Raw genomic sequence first — 12,133 nt, forward strand, 5'->3', positions numbered from 1 at the left:
GACTCATTTCACTAGAGTAGGATGTGTTAGAAAAAGAGGAATAGGAAATTGAATTGGAGAGGGAAGTGGGAACCAAATTAGGGAGGATCTTTAGTTTTGAAGAGTTTGTTTTTTAATCTTCTCAAAGATTTGAATTAAAGAATATAAGAGTAAGACTTGTCTTTTAAGAATATCACATTGGTTGCTGTGGGTTACAACAGAGAAACTGGAAGCTGGGAAGCCAAATAGGAATTAACAAGTCTTCCCAAGACAGTGTATCTCCAAAGTCTTAGAATCAAGGGGTCCTCAAACTACGACCCGCGGGCCAGATGTAGCAGCTGAGGACGTTTATCCCCCTCACCCAGGGCTATGAAGTTTCTTTATTTAAAGGCCCACAAAACAAAGTTTTTGTTTTTACTATAGTCCGGCCCTCCAACAGTCTGAGGGACAGTGAACTGGCCCCCTATTTAAAAAGTTTGAGGAGCCCTGTGAGCAATTTTAAGTTATCTTGAGATTCAGGGGAGATTTTGTAAGTATGTTCAACAGTAAATGAATGATTGTTGCTTTGGCTTTCGCAGAGTTGCCCGGTTTGTTGGGTTCCCTTTCTCAGTAAATAGAAGCTAGAACAAAATTAAAAAGTTCCAAGAAACCCACTGAGAGATTAGACCTGCAGTACTGACCTGTTTCCCAAGGGGACCCAAAGCAGCCCCTCTGCAGGGCTCCCACAGAGCTAAGCTTCCTAAAGAGCCAGGTGCCAGCTGGAGTTGGGACTCCCAGCCTCTGATTGGCTGAGAGTAATTTGTGGTTAACCCCACCGGGGTACGGGGAGGCTGGAAAGGACAGCAGAAAACTAGATAAATAACACAGCTGCAGTTTGCTCTATGGAATAGGTGAGAGTGAGATGGAGAAAGGCATTGTGTTCGCTTCTAAGACACCATATTAGCAGCTGAATCACAGACTGACATCAGCCTTTACCAGGCAGCTCCTAGTGGAAGGTAATACTCTTTTCTTAGGTTGTGGATGTGATGTTCCACTTATCTCTTTTTTATTATAATTTTCTTCTTCTCAATAGAAATAGATGAATTGTTATTTGGAATGGTGAGGCATTATAGGGGAAGGCCCACAGTTCCTTTCTAATACCCAAGGGACTGAGACTTGACATAAAGAAAGGGACAAGAAATAGTTTTGGCTCCTTATGGAGATGAATTCTATTCATGATTGTTGTCTAGTAGAATGCTGGTATACACAGGGTGTCTAATGAGTATATATTGATTAGACAAATAAATGATCAAATAAATTAATTGGGTAGGGATGAATCTAAGACTTTGTAGGTAAGTACTACTTAATCTTAAACTGTAGGGAATGATGAACTTCTATGGAATCTCAGGAAAAGGATAGCAGTTCCCATCTATTTCTTTTCTTTTCCTTTCTTTTTTCCTTCCTTCCTTTCTTTTCTCCTGTGGCTGTGCTACTATGTGATTTTATTCAAATTACATAAATTCCCTGGAACTCGTTTTTCTCTTTTGTGAAGTGAAATGCCTCAGATCATTGATTTAAGGCTGAAAAGGACTTCATATGTTATCTGGTTCAATTCCCTCATTCTGCAGATAAGGACACTGAGGCCCAGAGAGATGAATTTATAAGCTTGGAAGTAGTAGAAGAATTAGAATAATGATGGTCCTAGAAGTAATAGGGTGCCATGAGTGTTTATTAAGTAGAATCTGAGTGTGATCAGACTTTTGCTTTAGGAAAATTATTTTAATGGCTGTGGGCAGTATAGTCTTATAATTGGTGTTCTGCTTTGGCTCTTGTTAGCCTAAGTTAACAAGGGTAAAAAGTGATGAAGAATCTATATTTGAAGGTGTTCAAAATAATCATGTGCGCATTTCTGCCAGTTACCAGTGGCTTGACCCTATGGTAATGTACATTTGCTCAAAAACTTGGATAAAATAGCTAAATAGAGGATGTCCTGATCAAATCTGCAGATGTCACAAAATTAGGAGGGATGGCTAATACATTGCATGGCTAGGAGATTTGGACCAATCTCATGTAATGAAATTTTATAAGGACAAAGATTTGAAAAAGTCAGTTTCATAATTAAGAGAATATAATTTAAAATATTATTAGAGACAGATTTAAGCTACTAACACTTAAATTTAATTTTGGCTAACAACAGTAGTGGCCTTAATTAGCACAGGCTCCCTCCACAGATAGTGGGTTCCTCTCCTAAAAAGTAAGAAATGATCATTTGAGGTGGTATTTTGTAAGAGAAATGTTCTTGCAGTCCTGATTTGGTTTCTTCCAACTATGATTTGGTGATATCATAAATATAGTGGATTGTAGCTTACACATGACAGAAGAGTGTATTGGGGTCAGAGGATGCAGATTTGAATCCCATTTGTCCTAATTACCATTTCTCTTTGGCAATAGTGATAATGATCATTATAATAACTAACATTAGCATAAAGCATTTATACAGTACTTGAAGGTTTGCAGAGCATTAACATATATTAGTTTATTTGTTTCTCACAGAAATTCTTTGATGTAGGTGCCATTATTCTCCCAATTTTACAGATCAGGAAACTGAGGCAAAAATTAAATGACTTTTCCAGGGCCACATAACTAGTAGACAAAAAGTGTCTGAGGAAGGATTTGAAGCCAGATCTCTGTGATTCCAAATCTGTCATTTTATTCTTTGTGCTATCTACTTGTTAACTTATTTCTTTTCTGAAAATTGATGTATTTAAACTGAATGATCTTTAAGTTTTTTTTTTTAATTTTTAATTCTAAGACTACTGACTTTGTTTTTATATAAGATTGTCTCTCATGTACAACATGGAGTCATGGAATTAGAGCTGAAAACCATCTTTGAGAACATCTACATTTCTTCTTTCTTTTTGGGGGAGTAGGTGAGGCAATTGGGGTTAAATGATTTATTCAGGGTCATACAACTAGTAAGTGTTAAATGTCTGAGGTCAGATTTGAATTCAGATCCTCATGACTTTAGGGCTAGTGTTCTATCCACTGTACCATCTATTTGTCCCATGGGATCATCTTATTTTTACAAATAAGGAAGCTGAGGCCCAGAGTGGTTAAGTCAAGATCACATTGATTTCAAGTGGCAGAGCCAGTGTCCTTTCCCTCAAAATCCAGGTTCCTTCCCTACACTATGCTGATTCTCATCAAATTTTACATACTTCAAAAATATTAACAGGCTTAGCCAGAAGTCTGCTAGTGTGCTCTAGATAGGGTTGTAGAAAAAGCAATGGAAATAGAATAAGACAAGATTGGGCTCTGCTCCTCTTCCTGCCACTGAATATCTTTCTGATCTTAAAGAGCACTTTACATTCTCCCAAACTCCATTTCTTTTTTCTATAAAAATGGGGACAATACAGGGTACCCCAAAAGTCTTAGTGCAGTTTAGAGTTATTCAAGCTCAAAGTAAAGTTCGTAGGAGGAGTTAAGGAGACAGATTTAAGCTACTAACACTTAAAACTGCACTAAAACTTTTGGATTATCCTATATATTCATCCTAATTTACTATCAGATTATTGTGAGGATCAAGTTTGATCATGCATGTAATCATAAAATGCTCTAATAATGTGCATTATTTTATGGCATTTTTGTGTAGCTTTCTGGACCTGTAGTTGGAAAGGACCTGCACTCAAATTTTGCCTCTGTATATTAACTATGTGACCTAGGAAAAGTCACTTAATTTCTTTATACCTGAATTTCCTCATCTGTATAATGTAGTATAATGAAGTTTAAAGGGTTGTTGGGAGGCTCAATTGAGATTATATATGTGAGGAGCTTTGTTAGTTTTAATATATGATGTGGATGTCACTTTATAGTGATCATTACCTGAAAGAGGCTAGGAGGGGTACAAGCCAAAGGGATAGAAAATGATTGTTTCAGGAACTGTTAAGTGGGATTGGAAAGGGATGCCCAAAACAGTTGTCACCTGAAGCTGAGGATTGGAGTTGAGAAACATGAATAAAGACAGGCTCTGAGAGTGTGACAGACTGTGTTTAAGAGGTGAGGGAGGATTTTGAAATCGTTCAGGGTTTTCTGGAGAAAGCATGTTACCCTTTTGCAAGGAACATTCAAAGTGTAGATTTCTTTTAAGCATCTGTAAGAGAATTGCTTTTAATTAAAAAAAAGTTTCCATAATGCATGGAAGATCGATTAAATTTCAGTAGTTTAAAGGAACAGCTTGAAAGTAAACTACTGGTAGATCTTGGGAACAGCCCTTTATTCTCACTAAGAGGTATGTGAGCTTGAGGCTTTGTCTCTCTGATGATCAAAATCTCTAGTCAATGTAGTCAGTTAATTCAATGAAAAATACTTGTGGGGTAGCGAGGTTGCGCAGTGGATAGAGCACTAGCCCTGAAGTCAGAAGGATCTGAGTTCAAATCTGACCCCAGACACTTAACATTTCCTGGCTGTGTGACCTTGGGCAAATCACTTAACCCCAACTGCCTTAGCACAACAACAACAACAACAACAACAAAACAACAACTAAAACAAAACAAAACAAAAAAACTACTTGTAGGATAGAAGTGGTTGGTCACAATGGTTGACCTAGTACTTCAGAATGGACACAACTAGAATTTTAGGATAATGATCGACAGACAGTTCAATTTAATTAAATACATATTTAATGGTCAATCTAGTAGCTCACGATGTGCATGACCTGAATCTTAGGACATGGACTGATAGTTCAATTTAACTCAACACGTGCTTATTGAACTCCTACTATAAGCCAAGCATTATGTCAGGTAGTGGGGGAAATACAAAGATCAGTTAGACATTATATTTGCTCTTATGAAGCTTATAATCAAGTGGAAGAATTTGACATATACACAAATGCATATACTTTCAAAAAGGTGTGATTGGAGAAGTGTAGAAAAAGTATAATGTAAAAAAATATATAATGTAGGGACTATGAGAAGGGAAAACTCAGCTAGGTGGCACTATGGGATGGAGGCTGAACTTGGAGTCAGGAAAATCTCAGTTCAAATCTTGTCTTAGATTCTGACTAACTGTATGGCTCTAGTGTCTCTCTCTCTCTCTCTCTCTCTCTCTCTCTCTCTCTCTCTCTCTCTCTCTCTCTCTCTCTCCCCCCCCTCTCAATTCTCCTGTCTATAAAATGGGATAATAATATCCCTTGCCTCCCAATGAAGATCAATATGTAAAGCTCTTTGCAGATTTTAAAGTGTCATGGAGATATTAAGCATTATCTTTGATGGGAGTTCTAGGAAAGGTACTTGAAGGGTATAGAGTTTGATAAGTGGAACTGGTGGGGACAGGGGATTATAGGAATAGAGAATGATACATATGGTGTGAAAGGATATCAAGACGGAGAAGTAAAGAGAAGATGTTGAATAAGTTCAACTTGGCTAGAGGGTAGTTTGTATTTTAAGGAATAGTCTACAATGCTTAATTAGGAGAAGAAGTTATTGCTTTCCCACTTATAAACTAAGGGGATCTGAAGCTAAAGGGTAAGGGATAGGGATCATTAGGTCAGCCTCTATCCCAATCAGGAGAATTCTTTGGTAGGTATTTGCTGTGCTATTGATGGCATGTCACAAGGCACTTGCTGGGGGATCCTAATCACAGAACAATAACCACTCCTCCCTTATTCCACTTTAAAGAAAATCAAGAAAGAAAAAAGAAAAAGAAAACCTCACAGTAATAAACTATTTGTCAATTAGATAACAATTGGGTGGAGCCATGCTAACTCTTCAAAGGCTCATCTTGGTGGAGTATTTTCAAGTGGAAAATTCTTCATAGGGCACCACAGAACTCAGAATATGGCACAGAGCCCTCCAAGTTGGAGGAATCCAGGGATTTTTTATAGCCAATGTAGATACAGCCTTCTAATTTACATCAACATTCTTTAATTAAAATTGCAAGCATAATTACAATTCATAATACTTATTAGCTTGCATTCATAAAGCTCAAGTTGGCTTCATCCTTTCACTTGGTGAATAATTATTTTCTTTGGGTCTGTAGTTTTATCTCCTCTTTATGGCCAGTTTGGAAGGAATAAACAATGAAGCCCTTGAAAGTCTGTTTTCAAAAGCTGGAAATGGAATATCTAGCTAGTGCAGTGAGGGGAAAATCAATGTGGAGAATAATAATAACAGCAGGGATTGATATAATGGGCTAAAGTTTGCAAGAGGCTTCACATACATTATCAGTTCAATCCTCAAGCATTTATTAAATGCTTCTTATATGTGGACTGATTTGAGCCACTTCGACAGCCCCTAAGGGTAAATACAACAGGTGGTCTTTTTTTCTTTCTCTCTCTCTTTCTTCCTTTCTCTCTCTCTCTCTCTCTCTCTCTCTCTCTCTCTCTCTCTCTCTCTCTCTCTTCTCTCTTTCTTTCTTTCTTTCTTTCTCTCTCTCTCTCTCTCTTTCTTTTTCTTTCTTTCTTTCTTTCTTCCTTCCTTCCTTCCTTCCTTCCTTCCTTCCTTCCTTCCTTCCTTCCTTCCTTCCTTCCTTCCTTCCTTCTTCCTTCCTTCCTTCCTTCCTTCCTTCCTTCCTTCCTTCCTTCCTTCCTTCCTTCCTTCCTTCCTTCCTTCCTTCCTCCTTTCATTCCTTCCTTTCTCCTTTCCTCCCCTCCCTCCCATTTTCCTCTCCTTACCTCCCTCCCTCCAATGACTTTTGCAGAATCTCACAGCTAGTGAGTGTCAGAGCCAAGATTTGAACCCAGGGGTTTCTAGTCTGGCATTCTTGGTCCATGACACCAGGAAAGAACAGGAATTAAGGCATTTTTTTTGTAACTGCCTCTTTTTGTTTTAGTATTAATGTAGTAACAGCTTTTGTGAAGTATTTGGCAGTAAAGTGATCCTTTATCATCCACTGCACCAATTTCTACCTGATCTGATCTTCTCCATTTGTTCCCAGGGGCCCTCATACTTGCCACCATGGAAATACCAGTGGCACCTGGTCGAGGACTTAGCTCTGCCCCAGATGAAATCCAGCACCCGCATATGAAATTTTCTGAATGGAAATTCAAACTCTTCAAAGTGAGATCCTTTGTGAAGCCCCCTCCTGAAGAAGCTCAGGGGCCAAATAAGAACATGGGAGAAGGCCAGGCGTCTCTGGAAGAGACCCCAGCGGTCATAAGCAGCGCCAAAATTCTAGCACCAGAAAAGCCGGCCATGATCCAGCCAACATTCTCAGCCCTTCCCAAGTCTTTGGAGAAGCCTGCTGATGTTGGAAAGGCTCGGGAGAAGGCAATTCACCTGGCCAGCCTCCGGCAGCTTTGCCGTATCTGTGGTGTTTCCTTTAGAGCTGATGGACAGAATAGGAGATACCCTGTCCATGGTCCAGTGGACAATAAAACTCAGGGCCTCCTTCGAAAGAAGGAGAAGAAATTCACCTCCTGGCCAGACCTGATCGCGAAGGTTTTTAAAATTGACGTGAAAGGGGATGTTGACTCCATCCACCCCACCCAGTTTTGCCACAGCTGTTGGAATATTATGTATGCGAGGTTCAGCAATGCCCCCTGTGAGGTACACTTCCCAAGAAACGCTGCCATAGAGTGGCGTCCACACACCCCAGCCTGTGACAGCTGCCAGGCAGCCCGCCGGGGACTCAAGAGGAAAGGCCATCAGTCCAATCTGTCGCTCAGCAAAAAGTTCAAGACCGTGATCAAACGGACTGGGAGAGTCCATCCTTCCAAGAGTCAAGTCCAGCCTCGAAACAGCAGCAAAGATCGGATGAAGAAGATTACCAACTGCAGCAAGATGCACTTGAGCACTAAGCTGCTAGCTGTGGACTACCCTGTGGACTTTGTGAAGGCCATCTCATGCCAGATCTGTGAGCACATTGTGACTGACCCAGTGGAAACCACCTGCAGGCATGTATTCTGTAGAACCTGTATTTTGAGGTGCCTCAAGGTCATGGGCAGCTATTGCCCTTCTTGCCAGTATCCCTGCTTCCCTACAGATGTGGAAAGCCCGGCGAGGTCCTTTGTGAACATCCTCAATTCCCTGCTGGTGAAATGTCCTGTGAATGATTGTGACAAGGAAGTCAGCTTTGAAAAATACAACCAGCACATCTCCAGCCACAAGGAACCGAAAGCGTCCTACGTGTACATTAATAAAGGTGGCCGGCCCCGGCAGCATCTGTTGTCCCTCACCAGGAGGGCTCAGAAACACCGGCTGAGAGAACTGAAGATGCAGGTCAAGGCTTTTGCAGATAAAGAAGAAGGCGGTGATCTGAAGGCAGTGTGCCTGACTTTATTCCTGCTAGTACTGAGAGCAAGGAATGAGCATCGGCAAGCGGACGAACTTGAGGCTATTATGAAGGGCAGAGGCTCGGGCCTCCAGGCAGCTGTGTGCTTGGCCATTAGGGTCAACACTTTTCTGAGCTGTAGCCAGTACCACAAGATGTACCGGACTGTAAAAGCCATCACCGGGAGGCAGATATTCCAGCCCTTGCACGCCCTTCGAAATGCAGAAAAGACCCTCCTGCCTGGATATCACCCGTTCGAGTGGAAGCCCCCTCTGAAGAACGTCTCCGCTCGCACAGACATCGGCATTATTGATGGGCTTTCTGGCTGGGCTGCGTCTGTGGATGACTACCCAGTTGACACCATTGCCAAAAGGTTTCGTTATGATGCGGCCCTGGTGTCTGCCTTGATGGACATGGAAGAAGACATCCTAGAAGGCCTGAAATCCCAAGACTTGGGGGACTACTTGAGTGGCCCTTTCACTGTGGTGGTGAAGGAGTCTTGTGATGGGATGGGAGATGTGAGTGAGAAGCATGGGAGTGGGCCAGCTGTGCCTGAGAAAGCCGTTCGCTTTTCCTTCACTATCATGAATATTACCATCACACAAGATCAGGAGAGTGTGAGGATATTTGAAGAATCCAAGCCCAACTCTGAGCTGTGCTGTAAGCCCTTGTGCCTCATGCTGGCTGATGAGTCGGACCACGAAACCCTGACAGCCATCCTGAGTCCCCTCATTGCAGAGAGAGAAGCGATGAAGAGCAGCGAATTGCTGCTTGAGATGGGAGGCATCCCAAGGACTTTCAAGTTCATCTTTAGAGGAACTGGCTATGATGAAAAACTTGTCCGGGAAGTTGAAGGTCTCGAGGCTTCTGGCTCTGTCTACATTTGCACTCTCTGTGACGCCACACGGCTGGAAGCTTCCCAAAATCTTGTCCTTCACTCCATCACGAGGAGTCACGCAGAGAATCTGGAACGTTATGAAGTCTGGAGGTCCAACCCCTATCAGGAGTCAGCAGAAGAACTGAGAGACAGGGTGAAAGGGGTCTCAGCAAAGCCTTTCATCGAGACAGTCCCTTCCATCGATGCTCTCCACTGTGACATTGGCAATGCAGCAGAGTTCTACAAACTCTTCCAGCTGGAAATTGGGGAAGTTTATAAGAATCCCAATGCATCCAAAGAAGAGAGGAAGCGATGGCAGGCTACCTTGGACAAGCACCTCCGGAAAAAAATGAACCTGAAGCCCATCATGAGGATGAATGGCAACTTTGCCAGGAAGCTCATGACCAAGGAGACGGTGGAAGCAGTATGTGAGTTAATTCACTGTGAGGAAAGGCATGAGGCCCTGAGGGAGCTAATGGACCTTTATCTGAAAATGAAACCTGTGTGGCGCTCAACATGCCCAGCCAAAGAGTGTCCAGAATCACTTTGCCAGTATAGTTTCAACTCACAGCGCTTTGCAGAACTCCTGTCTACCAAATTCCGGTACAGATACGAGGGGAAAATCACCAATTACTTTCACAAGACCCTGGCCCATGTCCCTGAGATCATCGAGAGAGATGGCTCCATCGGAGCATGGGCCAGTGAAGGGAATGAATCCGGTAATAAACTCTTCCGACGTTTCCGGAAAATGAATGCTAGACAGTCCAAGTGTTATGAAATGGAGGATGTCCTGAAACACCATTGGTTGTACACTTCCAAATACCTCCAGAAGTTTATGAATGCTCATAATGCTGTGAAGAATACCGGTCTCATTATCAACTCACAAGCAGGCTTTGAAGACTCTTTAGGGCTAGAAGACTCACTGGAAATTCTTAATTCAATGGAATTCTAAATTGAGCAAATTTCTAAGCGTAGGTTTTCCAAACCAGTCTGTCTCTGGCTTTGCAAGGGTCTTCTCCCTCATGTAGTATCCTTCACTTCTACATGTTTTGGGGATCACCATCCCTGAGAAGTGGTTAGTTGTCACGAGGGTCAAAGATAGTGTAACAGCATCTAATTAATGGTTGAATAACGGGTTGAGTATGTTTGAAAGGATTAAAAGGGAAGCAATGGCTGTTAGTCTTTTGAAGGTTCAGTAATTCAGGTCCTGAGTAGTTACAGGAGATGAGAGATGGACAAGTTTGTCCAAGTGACATGGATGTCAAGGCTATAAATGCAGAAGAGGAATCCATAAAACCAGTCAGGAACTTCTTGTCATTCCCACTGGTTACATTTTATTTGTGGTAATCATTTATGATAATATCATTGTACTATTATTTGCATTATTATTACTATAGGCTATTATTATTTTTTCTGGGTAGTCAATCTTCCTATGTGATATGTTGACTTTAGTCAACACAGTTCCAAAGAATTGTTCAATTTCACAAAATACTAGTTCTTTGTATTTGCCTAGCTAGGAAGGATCTGCCTTGTAGTCAAGAATGTAAAGATTCAAATCCTGCCTCTGATTCATAGTCACAGTGTCCCTGGCAACCTAAGACTTTCAATTACAGATGAGTTACCAATCAGCATCTGTGGAGGAAGTTCTTCCATTAGGAATGATGAAATCACAGGCCTGGGTCACATTTTTCTAGTGTTTTATGTTTTTGAAAGTGTTTTACCAAATATTATACCATTTGGCACATATAGTCTTAGCATGGTAGAGCTGGAAGAGACTTTAAAAACCTAGTCTGAGCTTTATATTTTACAAATGAAGAAAATGAGACCCAGAATGGGAAATTGACTACATAACGTCCCAAGGCTAGTTGTAAATTCAATGACATAGAGAGAAATGCTATATTTTAAGACTGCCTTTACAGAATGACGTTGATTAAAAGTGTGCCTGTATTAACCAGAACATTGTACAATAAAAGGGATGTCTTTCGTCCCAAGGGAAATTCAACCCTATTAACTCTACATTATGTCCATAAGTCTGGAGTTTGGGAAGTCATGTACAGACAAAATTTGCAGTTAAAAAAAGCATTAAACTGTCTCATGAAGGGGTAGAGTTTTATGGAAACTCTCAGTTCCAAAATTTGGTTAAGAATGGGCATCTAAGAAAATGTAGTATTTTTGGTTGGTTGGTTGGTTGGTTAGTTTTTTAAGTAATCCAGGCAATCTATAGTATCAAGAAGCATTTCTGGGATTTCCCAAGGTCAGGGAAGCTTTTAAAAAGTGAGATTGCTCCCTGGATATAGGTACACAATAAAGTGCTTTGCTTTGAATTTGACTGCCAATTTTTCCATTGGAAACATTGTTCAGTTCACTAAAGTCAGGCTTAATATGATGTTTTCCTTCTATTGTAGAATGCTGTTTCTATTATCTCCTATTCGCTTTCTATAGGGTTAAATTTTTACTCATATATGATACTCTTATATTTTTTTCTTTCCTATGTTAAGTAATTACTTATCAAAATTACCATGACATTGCCAACTTTTCAACAGGCAGGAGTTCTGAGACTGATTTACATGGGCTTTACCTCCTGGAGTTCACATTTTTGGATTAAAATTCTGTGGGTGAATTTGCAAGTTTGGGACCCACCTAGTAATGAATGGGAATTAAGCTGAAGAAAAGGCCATTCAAATCTAGAGTCTTTTCAGTTGTCTAGAAGCCCATTATTTGTGTTGTTAGTTTTTAAAAAAGAACTAGGCAATTTGTAGTAGGCATGGAATTTTATGTTAGTGATTTATAAAGATGTTAGTGTTAATTATGATTTTTTTCTTGAAATAAAAATGCTTAGTGGCCATCCTCTTCATGCTTTACACACAATATATCAGAGTTTTGTAATGTAGTTGTCAGCGATGGAGCAGTAGCATTGTCTACCACTATTATATTTTTGATGCCCTTCCAGGTCTTGGACCAGGAGGACATTTCTGACTTTTCTGATGGATGGTGTTTTCATTGCTTTTGATATACAGTGTGTAAAAAAAT

The 12,133-nt window shown here is 40.7% G+C and overlaps 1 protein-coding gene across 1 annotated transcript; it reads left to right on the forward strand.

The window, feature by feature from the left end:
- The first annotated feature begins 6,911 nt into the window (after positions 1-6,911).
- Positions 6,912-10,055, forward strand: RAG1 (recombination activating 1). Its single transcript, XM_051965687.1, has one exon. The coding sequence runs from the start codon at positions 6,912-6,914 to the stop codon at positions 10,053-10,055; it is 3,144 nt and encodes a 1,047-aa protein (XP_051821647.1).
- Positions 10,056-12,133: the final 2,078 nt, after the last annotated feature.

This window comes from Antechinus flavipes, chromosome 6 (genome assembly GCF_016432865.1).
Source record: "Antechinus flavipes isolate AdamAnt ecotype Samford, QLD, Australia chromosome 6, AdamAnt_v2, whole genome shotgun sequence".
Taxonomy (NCBI): Eukaryota; Metazoa; Chordata; class Mammalia; order Dasyuromorphia; family Dasyuridae; genus Antechinus; species Antechinus flavipes.